The sequence below is a fragment of the Heteronotia binoei genome, chromosome 16, assembly GCF_032191835.1.
Source record: "Heteronotia binoei isolate CCM8104 ecotype False Entrance Well chromosome 16, APGP_CSIRO_Hbin_v1, whole genome shotgun sequence".
In the NCBI taxonomy this organism is placed as follows: Eukaryota; Metazoa; Chordata; class Lepidosauria; order Squamata; family Gekkonidae; genus Heteronotia; species Heteronotia binoei.
In genome coordinates, this window is record NC_083238.1 from 7091553 (window position 1) to 7109449 (window position 17897).

The 17897-nt window shown below is 42.4% G+C and overlaps 1 protein-coding gene across 1 annotated transcript in view; it reads right to left on the bottom strand.

The window, feature by feature from the left end:
• LRP1B (LDL receptor related protein 1B) overlaps nt 1–17897 on the bottom strand; it is a 1229602-nt gene that overhangs the window by 773886 nt on the left and 437819 nt on the right. The window contains exons 4-5 of the mRNA XM_060257450.1: nt 5161–5280; nt 4101–4229 (exon numbers count right to left, since the gene is read on the bottom strand). Coding sequence (XP_060113433.1) covers nt 4101–4229; nt 5161–5280 — 249 coding nt within the window. The remainder of the gene's footprint in view (nt 1–4100; nt 4230–5160; nt 5281–17897) is intronic.

Genomic DNA, 17897 nt, shown 5'->3' on the forward strand with positions numbered 1-17897 from the left:
TACTAATGCCATAAGTTACAATACCATTGTTTCTTTGTTAGTGCAGGGCAAATTACAGTGTCATTTCTGTTGCTGGATAGCCACTTTCAGCATCCTCTCCAAATCAATATATATAGTTTATAAAGTTCAGGCATGGACTATTTACATAGCAAAACTATCTGAGTAACTCCCAGGAAATTTTGACATTGGAGTGATATTACTTACTTCAAAGTCTTGACTATTTACTAACTAACATCATACTAAATGTAGCCAGCTTCACTAAAATCTCAGAGCTACCAAACAGATATTTACACTCGTAAAATCACATGCCCAAAGAACACTGGTACAACTGTATTACTTTTTTACACTGCTTTTTCAAAGCACAAGCATTCATATGTATATCAGGAATACACCACACTGAAATACTTTTGGTACTATTATACATACAATCAGAACAAGGGGTTTTTTTTTTTGCAGTGTTTTATTAATACATAGATGTGTCACAGTACTGTAGAGGGCAGAGACACAAATGCACTGAAATAAGTGAAAGCTGTGGAAAATCTAAAATGCAGAATGCTCTGAATATTTGGAAGCTAAATGGGCTGGGGATTCCCTTAAGTTAATTGGTTCCACCAGATAATACAGAACTCCAACAGTGTAATACTAAACTATATTTCACCCTTCTAAAACCATTGACTTAAAAGGATGTAATTCTATTTAGGATTGTGTTGTGGGAACAAATTACAATAAGAACTTCAGATGAACTCTAATCTCTATAAAAACTTTCAATTTCAAATGCAATAGACATTCACTCCTGGTTCTTTCAATCTTTTTTAAAAAATATGGAATGCAAGCATGAATATAAATGAAAAATAAAATAATTGACTTAAAATTATGCTGAATTTGTTGTTTTGTTTTGATGTTGTAGAAACAAAGGTGGTCTGGAATGCTAAAAAGACACAGGAAGGGGCAATGAGCAAGCTTACATACAAGGTGAACAGTCCCTGTGGTGCTATCTGAGCTTCTGCAGCTCAGTGTTGGCCTCACAGGGTCCATCAGAACAGTAGACACCAGTGTTCCCTCTAAGCTGAGTTAATGTGAGCTAGCTCACAGCTTTTTAGCTTCTGGCTCAAATTTTTATCTCAGGACAAATGGCCCCAGAGCAATCTAATTTATGCAGTAACTCACAGCTTTAATGCAAGTTGCTCACAAAGTAGAAGTTTTGCTCGCAAGACTCCACAGCTTAGAGTGAGCATTGGTAGACACCCAAATAACTTCCCATTAAGAACAAGCCCATTCCACCCTTCTTCTGAAATAGATAATGAACTCTCCTGTAATGTACTAAAAAATGGAATGCTTAAAAATACATTTTTTCCCAGAACACCAAGAATCAAGATGGAAGGAGGGAGAGCTGTCTGTTATTAAAAAGCAGTGTTGTTCTGCTGTGCATCCATGGAAATCCAACAAAAATAAATATAATACATATTTTTATTTGGGGGAAGCTGTTTATCTTTTAATGTATTTTTAAATCTTGATCATGCAATTAGAGCAGAATATGACATTGAATCTCAACAGATAATGGTGATATAATGAAAGCTGCCCCTAACCCAATAAATTAAATATTATATCTAGTTGCTGGTGTGTGAAATGGAATAAATGCTAATTTAAGGCTTATATGATTGCTTAAGCCTTAAAGCAATGAATAGGTTAAATGTATTATTTTTACACCTCACAGGGAATAACAGCCTAGTTCCCAAGACTGCACCTATCCCAGGTCCTCTAAGCCCTCTGAGCATTCCTTGGTGTGTTAGGGGGACCACCTTCTGCTAAACCAAGTACCTTAAACTAAGTCCTCAAGTTTGTGACCACTGAAAAAAAGAATTTCCCTTTCTCAAAAAAGAAGAAGAATGCTATACTTATTATATTTACTGCCTCTTGGATGAAATGTTTGGTCTCATAGAATGAATTGGTGACTGGGTATTTTATATGTGACCTCAGCAGCTCTAATATGACTGACTCTTTCTTTTATTCTGACAAACAATTCCCTCATTAAAAACACTATGTTAAAGTAAAGCTAGAGAATCACTGCTTATTTGTAGTAAATTGCCAGTTGTGAATATTTTATGTTACTGTATCAGCAGTGACACCTGCTAAATCCTATTAAAATAACATTTCTCAGTAATGGAAGCTGGAATAAATTAAAATAGATTTATGCTTCATAGCCATTTTTTCATTATATTGCTTTATTTAAAATCCATTGCTGTGCTCTGGGGATCAATATGAAATCGAAACAAGTCTTATTTCTTGGTCTTATCAATACCTTTAATCATACTCTACAGCATTACTAGAGACAGACAATGCCCTGATACAACATTCATTTCAGTTTCAAATATATAGTATAACAAATTTCAGTAGCAATGTGAAGTTTACCCAGAAGATTTTGCCCTCTAGATGTCCTCTTTCTGGTATAACAAATCAACTAGTAAAACTACATTTCATTGTTGGTTCATACCAAAAGGCCTTTGTACAATAGTCAAAATCTAGTTGAGTTCATGGTTTGTTGTGCACCTGGTTTGCAAACCACAAACCATTGCAAACTTCTAGGTGTCAAATGAACTGGCTCAGTTTTTGGGGTTCGTGACCCAGCAGAATGGCCTTCCAGCCTGCTAGATACACCAAGCTCACAGAGGATATCTGGCTAACTCTCCACTACCTGCCCTCCAAAAATTATGAGAATTGAATTTGTGGGATCTGAGTTAAAGCCCCCCAAAGAAGGTGACCCCAGGAAAGTGCTTTCTGGGGAAATGACAGGCATGGGTTCAGAACGTTCTTCTCAGGATTTCTCCACTGTCTTTGTTAGTTTCAAGAGGGTCCCCCCTCCTTTGTTGGTGCTCCCTTGTGTTCCCATTTTCTTGCAGAGTTTGCAAAATCCACCTCACTTAGATCTCTTATGACAATGTGATTTGAGATTGATCAGTCCTTTTAAGCTTGCATTGCCACAGTCGTACTGGATTCTTCTGGGCATTCTGAACACTAAACTGGTTGTACTGGGCTTGAAAAAATGCCCCCTTCACTTTCTACTGTGGGTTTTCTGTGGTTTGATGCTAGTCCTCTTTTGCTGGCATTGCTATAGTTACAGGAGTCTCTGAAATGGCTCAGGAACAAGTTAGCAACACCAAACTCAAAGGGAAAGTAGGGTGAACATCTTGATTGAGCAGAGGTAGTCTTTCTGGAAAAGTATCCATTCACAAACCACAATGAACCTGTGTGAACAGCTTCAAAGTTCATTGAATGTTTGTGCCAGTTGACCTGTCATGAACTTGACTTGACAAAGCACAAACTTTAGTTTGTTTGCCAGTTCATGCCCATCCCTACCTTGGCACACCATCAAAATTAGTCCATGGGAGGGGGTAAAATTATAAAAGATACAAGCCCATTTGGGTTGTTATGCATGCTGATGGTGAGAAGATTACAGAGAAAACAAGCAAAAAAAAGGCTTCAGAGTCAAATAACTAAGGAAATCCTTCCTTCAATTTGGTTTCATTAAATCAAACATACTAATTCCTTTAAAAGCTTAGTTTATTATTGCTAATGAGAAAATGCATTAATTATCTAATAAGGCATTTTATTAATATCATGAAATCAACCCTCCTGAGATGTTGAGCAGAGCAAGGCAGAGTCTCCAGTCTAACATCCAAAGGGAATAATTACCTCCTGATAATTTAATTTAAGGTGATCTTAAATTATTCTAAACAGTTGTCTCTGCTGGGGGAAAACATCACATGAGATTTAAGTGAAGGAGAGAGCTGACAGCTCCATTAATCTTAGCTGAGTGGAATCCTTCATTCAAGTTAGTTAATTGTTTTTTTTAATAGTATATGACCAAAAAGAAACCTTTTCACTCTATAGCAAAGGTTCAAGGGCAAATTGTTAACCTGTTCTGCAGGAGACATCTTGGAAGGTTCTCTATGGCTTTCCAGCTATATATCAGAATTGCAGAAAGACAGATATTTTATTTCTGTTCTGTGGAATCTACGCAATGCATTTCATCTACAGAGGAAAAGTGAGAAATCCAAAAGAACCAAGGAAGTCAATGCATATAACGAACTGTCTCTGCTTACCTCTTTTAATATTGCAAGACTTTTTGTCTGGCTGAAGAAGATAGCCTTCCACACAGCTACAGCTGTATGATCCATCTATATTTTCACAGGTTTGGCTGCAGATTCCATATAGCTTGCATTCATTGAAATCTGAAGGAAACAGTGCAGTTATAGAACAAAAGAAAGAACTGCTTTCTTTTAGCAACCATCAATTAATGCCGTTAAGCAAAACCACACATCTAAATAAAGATGCCTTTCTGAGTCTGTAGCCATGATGTCTGAACAATGCAGCCAACATCAGGCTGGTGACATTACCTGAAACAGCTGCTTTAAGGTTTGCTCAGAGAACATAAAAAGTCTGTTACCTCATATAAGTCAGGAAGCAGGCTTACCCTTTCCCATGTGTCCCTTACCCACTTAAGTGCTCCCTTCCACAGTAATCAATGACATGAACAAAATGCCACATCTAGAGATAAGATGGGGTAGCAATGGTATTGAGACCCAATCAAATTACCTTTGAAATGACTCAACTGGCAATTTGGTGACAATTAAGATGCATTTTTCTCTTTCTGTTTCTCTTCCCATTAGGTTGGCCCATTAAACTGGCAATTTCTGCCTTCCTTTGTGGGATATGGCTTAATTAATTTGCATGAGTCATTCTATTTGCCCTGTGGGCCCCTTACTGAGTTGCCTCTGTTGTTGTGTTTTTGTCACATTGTAATCTATAATACAGACATTTGTCAGTAATAAAAGTTGATGCATGGATGTTCATGTCTTGTCTAAAACCCCAAAGCAGGGTGACCTAAAATTTTATGGCTGCACTTGTATGCATCTCCAGGGTCTTAATGCTCTCATGACACATAATTCTCAATCTTTAATTACTCACCATTTAGACCAAAAATCATGGCAAACAAATATAATATTTAAAACATCAAATTAAAAACAAATATTTAATCTCTACAAGGTCTTCTAAAATTAGATCCTAACTGTAAATTCTTGATGATATTAATTTAGAGTCCGCTTCACAGAATCTATCTCAAGATTAGTATTTTAATATGCAACAGTAGTATAATAGGTTTACCTTGGCAGGTTTTCCCATCAGTTCCAACTTCATAGCCATCTTCACAGTAGCATGCAGTTCCATTCCTGAATATAGCACATCTGAACTGGCATTGCATTTGTTTGCATTCTGGTAACAGTTCTGAAAAGAGATAGCAAAATGTTAGCAGAGGAGTCTCGCTTTCTTATTTGGGGAAGAAAGATGTAACTGCATTTCTCACCTACTACAAACATGACACTGAAGAAAAGGTTCCAGCAGAGACGAGCATTTACAGACTTGTCTGTGCAGGCTTCCTTACTATGTTTGAGACAGATTTGTACAAGCCACTAGATCAATCTTATGTTCCATCACTATAAAAGAGAAATCTGAAACCCATCCCATCTACTAGAGAAGTATCCTAGTGAGTTGATCTTAGTCACCCTGGCTGTCGGACAGTCAATCCTTCTCTATGCCAGCAGAGATGTTCCGTATCCCCAGACCATTAAGAATTTCTTTCTGCATCTTTTGTGGAGATGCAGAAAAGCAAGATCATGTTCCTCACTATATGGGCCAAGCGGCATGACATTTTGATATTAATTTCAACATTACAAATTTATATCTGCAAATGCATCAATACCCTCTGCAAGTTGAACCAAGACTTAAGCTACAATCCTAAGCAGGGTTACATCTTTGGAGGGGTGTAGCTTTCTCTAGGACTGCAAGTATAGTACGATTATTTCTCTATGACTGTGACTTAATGAAGCTTCTGACTCCCCGTTCATTACAGGTATTAACTAACTTAGTATTAACTAGTTAACTAGCCTTTGTATTTCGTCCTGAAAAGACCTGAAATTTTATATATTTATATTCACTCTGTACTTTCTGCATTTCATGAGAATGCTTGGTTCTTCCAGCTTCCTAGATTGAAATGAATGAAAACTGAGGATTCACAGAAAGCTGAAATACCATTTTGTTAGTCTCTAAGGGCATTTTCGCACTGACCTTAATCGGCAGCGACGTTCCTCTTCACCGCGCAGGATCTGCGCGGATTTCGCACCAATTGCTGCGGAGCACCCGGAAGAGCCGCAAAGTCCCGTGGCTTTTGCAGCGCAAATGGAAACTGGTTTTTGGCGGTTTCCATTTGCGCCGCAAAAGCCACGGGACTTGGCGGCTCTTCCGGGTGCTCCACACCAATTGGTGCGAAATCCGCGCAGATCCTGCGTTGTGAAGAGGGACGTCGCTGCCGATTAAGGTCAGTGCGAAAACGCCCTAAGGTGCCACAATGTAAAATACCTAAAGCCAACATCCGAGAAAGAACACTGCTTTCAGCATAATTTTGGTGGCAGGGTTGTCACTAACCTAGAAGGACATAGGGTTTCCAGGTTCCCTTGCCCATCCAGTGAGGGGATTTAGGGGGCATTCTGGAGGTGGGTGGGAATGTCACAATGTGATGACATCACCCACAAGTGATACCATCATATCATGGGGATACCCACAAGTGATGGGGACACCCACAAGTGATACCATCATGGGGATGCTCTGGTATTTGGGCAAAATTCTATGGTTTGTTGCCCTCAAAACCATAAAGGTTGCCCAAATATAAGTGTCCCCATGTGATGTACCCAGCATGATGATGTTACAGTATGATGATGTCACCCAGAAGTGATGTCATAGTGTCAGGGACATTCCACAGAGATATCGCCATTTGAGGTAGGGTTTCCCCTATCAACCAGCTGGCCAGCGGTGAATCAAAGCTTCCAGAAGTGGGGAAAACCTGGGGGCGGGCAACCCTAGGACACCAGAAAATCACACCAAAAATTATTTTGCTTCTCATAAATACTAACAAATTTCAGCTTCAACACAGACAGCAGAAGCAGTTTCAGTTAAATTACATATACTTAATCCCCTAAAGCTACCACAGGCTAGCTCTATACGGCATGGAGAAAGGTCTTATGAAGTATGCACAGGCAGAGATTAAGCTCAACACTTCTGACCTAATATGTATTTCTGAGGCACATCAGTAGCTATTCAGCCTTGGCATATATGTATGCAAGACTGATAATCATTCTCTTCCCAAGGGTGTTTCTATTCTAGCTGTTCAGTGTGAACCACTGTTAAATTACTTCTGTGATCTGTTCTACTGCAGGAGGGGTAAGGCAACAAGAGTACTGGTTTGGTGCAGTGGTTAAGTGAGTGGGCTCTTATCTGGGAGAACCGGGTTTGATTTCCCACTCCTCCACTTGTGCTTAATGGAATGTCCCTGGGTCAGTCATAGCTCTCACAGAAGTTGTCCTTGAAAGGGCAGCTGCTATAAGAGCTCTCTCAGCCTCACCTACCTCACAGGGTATCTCTTCTGGGGGGTTGGGAGAATGTGACTGCTCTGAGACTCTGAGATTCAGAGTATAGGGCAGGATATAAATCCAATATCATCATATAGCCATCTGATATTACATTTTAATTTGAAAGAAAAAAAATAGAAAACATGAAGTAAAATTATCCATAGGCTACTTGCTTAACATAAGAGCCACATAGAATAAATGTAAGATGTCTGAGAGCTGAAAGACATTAATGTCAGATGTTTGGGGGAGGGGAGGGGAGGAAGACAAATAGATGTGGAGGGAGAAGTGGAAATAAAGTAACTTTAACTTTAAATGCATTCTCCAAGCTGCCAGTTGGCTTGGTTCAGAGAAGTGATTAAAAAGACAAATGCCTTCTTAAGCTGGTCAACAGGGTAGTGGTGGCTTCGAGAGCCACACAATGGGTGAGGAAAGACGTTCATAAAATCCCGCTACGGGCATGAGTGGAGTCCGGAAGCATGTCGGATTTTAAGTGGTTGTCCAAATGTCAGCATCTGCGGATGGTGGTTAGCTCGTTCGAGTCCCGTGTTGAGACGACTGGGGCACGGACTAATTTGATACTGCTTTAAATCAGGAACAAAATTCTTCTGATGGTTCCTGAGCGGAATTTCTCTGTTTGAACGCGCCATCATTGGCGACTCGTCGGAAGCGCACCACTGCTTCCCGCCCAAAGCCCCCTGCAAGTGATATCACTGCGCCAGTGAATGAGCGAGCGAATGTTGGCTCAATAAATCATTTACCCGCCCCATGTCCGGAAACAAAACTCATTTTTGAAAGTAGATGTGAACTAGATGTGAACTTATTTGAATTCCTGGGTTTTTTTCTGCACACACAGTGCTCGTGCTGGAAAAGTAGTGCCAACGGACTAGCAAAACTGTTAGTGATCCGACCCATTTAAAAGCGACGCGCTGCAGATAGCGGGCATCACTGCACCTGCGCTAATGTAGATTGACATCTCATGAAATGATGTCCGGTAGAGCACTCTGATCGAACAGCGACGGGACCCACATGGGATAGAACGGGAGCCTGGCTGTTGTCTGATCGGAAAATTGGTTGTGCGGCTTATAATAGAGGCGCATTGCAGATGGATTTAATGGTGAGTGTGACCGCACCCAATATGTGTGAAAGATCCACATGTAGCTCCTGAGCTGCAGTTTGGCCACACCAGGGCTACAGGGAAAGCTTCTCCCAAAAATGTTAATTGGACATATTGTGCAGGGGGGAAATGGAATTCTTTCTTTCAACGTAGTGCATTACAGTTATTTGTTTATATATCAGAAAAACAATATATATATATATTTTAAAAATCATACAACTGATCTCCCTTTTAAGACAATGATAAAACTTCACCATGGTTACAGAGATGCACTTTCGGAATTCCCATCTCATCTCTTCCTCAGAGCGTTTATTTTCCCCACAAGCCAAAGTTTGCTGTTACTTTTCAATGACACTTTGGTTCATCGCTGTACTTCCTGACTTTGATACCAATCACAGTTCTACTCTGGTTTGGAAGTCAATAAAACCAAGAATCATATGGGGCTTGGATCTATGGTTGGCCAGGGAAGTAGGCATGTGTGAGGATCTGCAACAGGAAGGTACAGAGTGCACAAATGCAAGAGTTTCCAAGGTTTGTTTTTGTACTGACAAATCACAATTTGCCATTATATGTGAATACTGCCAAAGTTATTATAGTTTGCAGCTACATCCATAATAGTATAACTCATTGCTATGAAAGACATTAAAACAGCACTATAATTTCTACCAGACCTGTTGAGTGACTGCTTTTTACACTTTTTTAATCAACACAAATACATAAGAAACTGGACCCAGACCATCACAGTTTATTTCAATGATAGAAAAACAAAAACAAAATACAAGGATTCATCACATGGCAATAGAGATTCGGTTTCTCTAATTCTCTCACACTCAGGGCGTTTTCGCACTGACCTTAATCAGCAACGACGCCCCTCTTCACTGCGTAGGATCAGCGCGGATTTCGCACTAATTGCCGCGGAGCACCCGGAAGAGCCAGAAAGTCCTGCGGCTTTTGCGGCGCAAATGGAAACTGGTTTTTGGCGGTTTCCATTTGCGCCGCAAAAGCCGTGGGACTTTCCGGCTCTTCCGGGTGCTCCGCAGCAATTAGTGCAAAATCCGCGCCGATCCTGCACGGTGAAGAGGGGCGTCGCTGCTGATTAAGGTCAGTGCAAAAACGCCCTCAGTGTCCAATATAGATGGGCAGTAATAAGAATTTTAGGCCATTACATACACATCTATGAAAACTGTATCTACTACATGCCCTTCCATTGAGTCAGGGACATGACTTTGAGCTCATGGACTGGGCAGTTTAACCTGCGGAAAACCACTTTCGCTGGTGGAGAGCAATTTGTGAGAATTTCCCCTACCTATTGGAGATCTTCACCTTGCCCTCACTGTATTCCTGAGGGTGTGTTGACTCCCCGCCCAAGAGCAGAGTCTGGGGAGTAGATCCCCAGATTTTGTCCCTGATCTACTTCCCAGGAGTGGGTTGGTGGGAAATAGATTGAACCAAAGCCTGTTTCCTTTAGAAGGTAAAGAGATGGATTGTCACAATGTCTGTATGTAACTCTTGAAGGGAAAGCAGTAAAAAAGATCTCTGTTATCCCCCAACAGTTGTACCTGCAGTGGAAGGGCTAAACCCCATGTCTGTTAAAGTAACATTTCTGCTACTGATATGCAGTATTACATGGATAGTGGGCATTATTTTCTTCAGTTTACCATGAAAATGTGTTGCTGAATCCATGGAAAGCATAACCATCTGTGTCCAACAGAGTTACCATGCTGAAAACTTGTGAAACACACAAAAGCAGTATGGTAAAAACTATCATTGCACTAATTATTTCTTGTTCATCTTGAGTCTGATTCCCACAACACCCATCTATCCCAACTAAAGTGGACAGAGTGTCAAAATGATTTTGGTTTCCAACAAAGGGTCTTTTAATATGTTCTGACATATTTTTTGCTGAAAGAAAATATAAAACGAGTTGGAAGGCTGCTGTTTAAGGAATGTGAGCCTTTCATAATCTCTTGATATTTTACAGAATTCAAACCTATCTGACTCCTGCAGGTGGAATACCTGGAAGAGGGAAAGATTTAAGTTGGTCAACAGCTTAAAGAAGTCAGGCATTTTTTTTTGGGGGGGGGGGCGTGCCTGGTTATTACAGTTTAACACGGTGCTTCTTTTATAGCTCTACTTGAAGCCAAACTTAAATCCTTTTTTTTTTAATTTTAAAGTTTTATTAAGAAGAAATAATACAAATAAAAGAAAAGACAAAGAAATAAAATAAAAATAGACAAAGAATACATAAACAATCATCTCTCACAAACCACAAACAAGATAGATACAAACAATCAACTACAAACTAACATCTAACATCTAACAACTGACATCTACCCAACCATACACACTGGGAGATGGAGAGAGTTAAGCATCAAAAAAGGCAAAGGGGGAAAAACCCACCATGTGCCTTTCCACCTCCGGAAGTTTCAGACTCCACTTGGAAAGGCTTCCTTTTGGGATGGTATGTCTGTGTCTTTAACACTGAATGGGGGCGGGGGGGGAGCAGGCAGGATAACATGGCTGCTCCCAGTGGCTGTGAAAGCAGCCCAGACCCTCCATTGGTTGCACACAGGGCTGGCTCACCCACTAGGCAAACTAGGTGGTTGCCTAGGGCGCCAGGAGGGTGGAGGCACCAAATTGGGCTCCCCACCCCCTCCCGGTGCCCCAGGCAAGCACCTAGTTTGCCTGCCTCCTCCCCCACCAGCCACAACTGCCACCCGCCACCACCGCTGCTGCTGCCCGCCCCCCCATTTTTCTTCCCTTCACCTCCCTCCTGCGGCTCTGTGCCCCCGCGCCTCCCCCCTCCCAGCCACACCTCCTCCTGTTCAGTTCAGACCTCTATTGGCCTCCTTCTTCTCCTCCCTCCTGATCCTTCCCCATGCCACCTGGTTTTCAATGCTGGAATCGGCTCTACTGCCACATTCCAGCTCTCTAAAGCCCCCCTCCTCCCGCCCGATCACTGGGTCAGTGAGCAAAACTGCGCCGCGGGGCCACGCTGTGCTCAGTCTGTCAGGAGCAGTGTCCTGAAAGTTCAATTGTGCTTGTCACAACTTTGCTTATAGCTCCACCCCAATATTTCCTGGCTCCACTTTCAAAGTCTCCTGGCTCCACCCCCGAAGTCCCCAGGTATTTCTTGAATTGGACTTGGCAACCCTAGGTTGTGTGCAACTAGTCTGCCACTTCTCCTCCTTTGTGCCATTTCAGCCTAGGCCTTTTGCCACCACCATTCCTGAAGAGTGGGAGAGATCCTGACTGCTACAGGCCCAGGTTCAAGTCCTTTGGATTTATATCCCTCTTCCTGCCCAGAAGAGGCCTAGCAGCTAAGGCAGGGGCCAGTGGTGAGGTTTCCCTAGTAGGGTCTGGCATTATGGCCACTGGTGCTGCCAGTACCACTTTGGCAAGCACCTCCACAGTACTGGGCCTTCCCTCCTCAGTCACTGGCCTTGGCTCCTGAGGACTCTGAGTCCAATCAGCTGAGCTAATCAGAGGGGGGGTCATGAGAGGTTTTGCTGTGACAACTACTATCACCAATGCCAGTTAAGGAAGTATTTCACTTCCATGACCTTCTCCTAAAGACAACTTTCCTAGTCATAGGGAATGATGTCTCCCTCTCATTGCATATGACCTTCATAAGAAGTTCAAGAACACCACGATGAAGTTTAGATATGTTCCAGAAGAAATCCCAAGGAAACGATATGCAAGATCCAGGTTTGCTTACAAGGAGATTTTTTAATAAAGCATCAATCTTATGGAAAATGCAAGCTAAGCGTCCATCAGCTCAGCCTTGAGTGCACACAAACAGAGCAAAGCTTGCCAAAATCTGAGACCACACAAATAACTAAAACTAGGAATCTTATTATGAAGTTCGCCTCACTTCTGTTACCTTTTCACGTGCTGGGTTTAATTGAAACCTACCTGACTGTCTGACTTGACCACATTCCCATAAAAGTGACACAAAACAGTTCATATGTTGTGAATTAATATCAGCCTGTCATGTGACATCATCATCAACAAAGGGTTTTTCAGTTCCTCAGCATCTTAGTCGGGGTTTGAATGCATCTATATACATTTAAACATTGGTTGGGGGAGACAAACAAAGAAGAAAAAGGAGCCACTCAGCTAAGGGTGGGGGGAGGAAGCAGAGAAACATGGTACACACATAACACCAAAACAAGGGAGGAAGGTCAACAGCAATTAATGAGGGCATGCCGAACGAAATAACAACAACAAACACTAGCAGAAGACAATAGAGAGAGACAGACAAATATCCTTGGGGAGGGAGTTCCAAAGTTATGGTGCCACAAACAAGAAGGTATTTCTTAGGATGCAATTTATCTAGTCTCAGATGACAGGGATACCTGAAACAGGGCCTCTGAAGGTGACCAGAATAGATAAGTAGGTTCATATAGATAAGGTGTTCCCTTAAGGAATGCTAACCACAAGACATATAGAATTTTAAAGGTTAATACCAGGACCTTAAATTGGGTTTGAAAGCAAACTGGGAGCCAGTGGAGATGGAACTAGACTGGATATGGATATGATCAGGCAGGCAAAAAGGGACTATTGCATATTGCAAAAAACATAAAGACCAACAATAAAAATTTCTTCAAATATATTAGAAGCAGGAAAGCAGCCAGGGAGGCAGTGGGGCCCTTGGATGACCAAGGGGTAAAAGGATTACTGAAGGAGGATAGGGAAATGGCTGAGAAGCTGAATGCATTTTTTGCCTCCGTCTTCACTGTGGAAGATGAGAAGTGTTTGCCCGCTCCAGAACCGCTAATTTTGGAAGGGGTGTTGAAAGACCTGAGTCAGATTGAGGTGACAAGAGAGGAGGACCTACAACTGATTGGCAAATTAAAAATTAATAAAACACCAGGTCCGGATGGCATACATCCAAGAGTTCTAAAAGAACTCAAAGGTGAACTTGTGGATCTCCTGACAAAAATATGTAATCTTTCATTGAAATCTGCCTCCGTTCCTGAGGACTGAAAAGTAGAAAATGTCACCCCCATCTTTAAAAAGGGTTCCAGAGGAGATCTGGGAAATTACAGGCCAGTCAGTCTGACTTCAATACCGGGAAAGTTGGTAGAAACCATTACCAAGGACAGAATGAGTAGGCACATTGATGAACACAAGTTATTGAGGAAGACTCAGCATGGGTTCTTATGTTCTTATACTTCTTCACCCAAAGGGTGATTAACATGTGGAATTCACTGCCACAGGAGGTGGTGGCGGCCACAAGTATAGCCACCTTCAAGAGGGGTTTAGATAAAAATATGGAGCACAGGTCCATCAGTGGCTATTAGCCACAGTGTATGTGTGTATATAAAATTTTTTGCCACTGTGTGACACAGAGTGTTGGACTGGATGGGCCGTTGGCCTGATCCAACATGGCTTATCTTATGTTCTTATGGAAGATCTTGCCTCACTAACCTGTTACAGTTCTTTGAGGGGGTGAACAAACATGTGGACAAAGGGGACCCAATAGATGTTGTTTACCTTGACTTCCAAAAAGCTTTTGATTAAGTTCCTCATCAAAAGATCCTTAGTAAGCTTGAGAGTCATGGAGTAAAAGGACAGGTCCTCTTGTGAATAAAAAAACTGGCTAATTAATTGGAAGCATAGAGTATAAATGGGCAGTCTTTGCACTGGAGGACGGTAAGCAGTGCAGTGCTGCGGGGCTCAGTACTGAGTCCCATGCTCTTTAACTTGTTCATTAATGATTTGGAGTTGGGAGTAAGCAGTGAAATGGCCAAGTTTGCAGATGACACTAAATTGTTCAGGGTGGTCAGAACCAGAGAGGATTCTGAGGCACTCCAAAGGGATCTGTTGAGCCTGGGTGAGTGGGCGTCAATGTGGCAGATGAGGTTCAATGTGGCCAAGTGCAAAGTAATGCACATTGGGGCCAAGAATCCCAGCTACAAATACAAGTTAATGGGGTGTGAACTGGCAGAGACTGACCAAGAGAGAGATCTTGGGGTCATGGTAGATAACTCACCAAAAATGTCAAGACAGTGTGCGACTGCAATAAAAAAGGCCAACGCCATGCAGGGAATTATTAGGAAGGGAACTGAAAACAAATCAGCCAGTTTCATAATGTCCCTGTATAAATCAATGGTATGGTCTCATTTGAAATACTGTGTACAATTCTGGTCACTGCACCTCAAAAAGGATATTATAGCATTGAAAAAAGTGCAGAAAAGGGCAACTAGAATGATTAAAGGTTTGGAACACTTTCCCTATGAAGAAAGGTTAAAACGCTTGGGGCTCTTTAGCTTGGAGAAACGTCGACTGCGGGGTGACATGATAGAGGTTTACAAGATTATGCATGGGATGGAGAAAGTAGAGAAAGAAGTACTTTTCTCCCTTTCTCACAATACAAGAACTCGTGGGCATTCAATGAATTTCTGAGCAGTCGGGTTAAAATAGATAAAAGGAAGTACTTCTTCACCCAAAGGGTGATTAACATGTGGAATTCACTGCCACAGGAGGTGGTGGCAGCTGCAAGCATAGCCAGCTTCAAGAGGGGACTGAATAAAAATATGGAGCAGAGGTCCATCAGTGGCTATTAGCCACAGCATATTATTGGAACACTCTGGGGCAGTGATGCTCTGTATTCTTGGTGCTTGGGGGGGGGGCGGCAAAGTGGAAGGGCTTCTAGACCCACTTGTGAACCTCCTGATGACACTTGTTAGTTTGTGTTTTTTGGCCACTGTGTGACACAGAGTGTTGGACTGGATGGGCCATTGGCCTGATCCAACATGGCTTCGCTTATGTTCTTATGGTCCCTACAACCCATACCAGTCAAGATTCTGGCTACAGCATTATATGCAAACTGTAATTTTCAAACAGATTCCAAAGCCAGCCCCATGTACAGTGGCATAATAAAACTAGAAAACTACTGCAAAACTACTCTGTTGCCTTCATGATCTTCTTGTGCGTCCATGGGCCTAGGGGCATAGAGGTAGTGAAGGAGAAGGATAATCTTGTGTTTGGATAAAGTAAGGCCATTACATAGCAGGAGCATTGGCATAGCATGGTTGCAGATCCTGAATCAGGCGACCCGCTTGCCACCCGATAACTCTACCCCCGCCCACCTTCTCAGGGTGAAATAATGGAGTGGCAACCCCGGGATCCACATGGATTCCGCCTGCTGTGTGGTTCCCATGCCACCTGGTAGTGACAGCCCTGCAGCAGCTCCCAAGCTGGGCAGACTGCTGAATTGGCTCCAACTAAAGACCCCTTTAAGAGAGTCTCCAAATTAGGGGGGCAGGTATACAAGCTCAGCTCCCCCCCAGGAAGGATCCATCCCAGTGCCCAAACCACCTGAAAGCTGTGACAAAGAACAAACATGGGAAAGCGCAATACAACCCACAACAACAGAGATGCATGGAGGTTGGGAGGGAAAAGCCACATGAAACAGGGCAAGAGCCAACTAGAGGAGGGGTGGGCAGGAGGAGCTTCTAGCCCATCCATGACTCCATCCCTCCTGATGTGATGGTGACAGTCTCTGACTCTGCGGAATCCTGCCCACCAACCCTGAGCATGCAGTCAAGCAGAAGTCTGACATGGCCACCTCTTCCAGCTTCCCTGCCCCAAGGCTGCAAAGGCAGCATCAGGTAAATTATTGTTGTGGCTTCTTAGAACTATCAGGGGGGTATTCATTGGAAACAAGATGCTAGAGTAGATGGATCCTTGGTCTGATCCAGGAAGGTTCTATGCTGCTGTGTTCAAGCTTCACAGCTGGGAAGGTTTCCATCTAAAGTGCCTAAGAAGTGGTAGTTTCACTCTGTTAACTATTTTATATGCTCTTCACACTTCCTCAGGAGAACCCATCAGGAATCTCTGACTTTCACTAATCTGTGCTCCTAATTAAAAAGATCTAGCAATCTTATTTGCCAGTTATTTCCCCCTGTTTTATTGTCACTCAGTGAACCACCTCTCACAACAATTCTTTACTGGTTTAAAGCAACCTCTCTCTGGGTTCAGAAATCTGCATGTTTCAGGGTTTGTTTTTAATAAAAATGAAAATGTAGCGCTGAATTGGCAATCATTTTCCTGCTGTTTAAAATGCTTTATCAATTTAGCAACAATTAATAATCTTTATTTTTAACATCTTATTCCCCCACTCCATGCCTATTCTGTGAGGATGAAAAAAGGATTTTGCCAGGATAATTTCATTTCCCCTTTATGAATGTTGTCTCTAACAGAATCACTATGAATTGCAAGCTTGGTTTTGTTTAAGGCTGTCTTCAGCTAGCTATAGTTTGCCTGAAATACAATATCTTTATCATTTCTGGTTGCTTTGTTAGAATATAAATCATTTGTTTTGCCAGGTTTGAGTCACCTATCACAGATACGGCTTGCTTGCTGACCAGATTATCAGTAGATAATCTGTTCCCCTCCTGAGTTGGAATGAAGAGGCAGACATAAGAGTTGGAATTAAAGAAAGGCCACTTTATTGATTATTTACAGCTTGTGACAAGGGCATACCTCTGACTACCTCTTTACCTTATGCTGAGTGAGCCACCCTTGCCCTGGATGCAAGCCAACCAGCTAGCATGGTGTGAGACTTTGCCAAGTAGCACTCAGATAGACTTCCACTATGCAAACGCAGGTGAAGCTTTATTGATAAGTTACAAGTTCAGACCTTTTCCTTATGGAGGCCTTGCCAGAAGTGAAAGTAAGAATCACTGACATCATTAAATAGTTCAGAGAAGTATGGGCTTCCCCCACTCCCCCGACGTTCTAACACATAGCAGTTCAAAGGGAACACATCTTATCTCTTAAGATGTGAAGACTATTCCCAGCCTTTATTTGCAGATAGTGGAGTGGGAGGAGGAGGAGGAGCCCCACATTCCCAAGCAGCCACAGTCATCTCTACAGTGAGAAACAAGAGATAACTACAGTAACAGTTACATGTAAAAACTAAGCATGAAGGGAGGCATGACAGGAGACATTGCATGGATCCTGACACATGGCTAACTGTAGCACCTCAACCCCCAAGCCATGTTACTTGTAAGGGAGAAGCCCTGCTGGAGATGATCTGAAAGCAGTCCCCATTCCCCGACCCAGACTGCAGAACCCTTAGGCAGACCCTGAAGGACCCCTTTTCCCCAAACAGGGTATGTGTTCTCTGGTGCTCACCACACCATATCCACTTCTCCTCTTTCTGCAACCTGCCCCCTCCACTTGCAAAGTGACCAAACACAGGTAATGGCACCACCGCCTCAACCAAACACTCGTAACACTGTATGCTTGATTACCGCAACCACTTCATGAGGGCTTGCCCTTAAGACTGATCCAGAAACTTCATGTGGTACAAA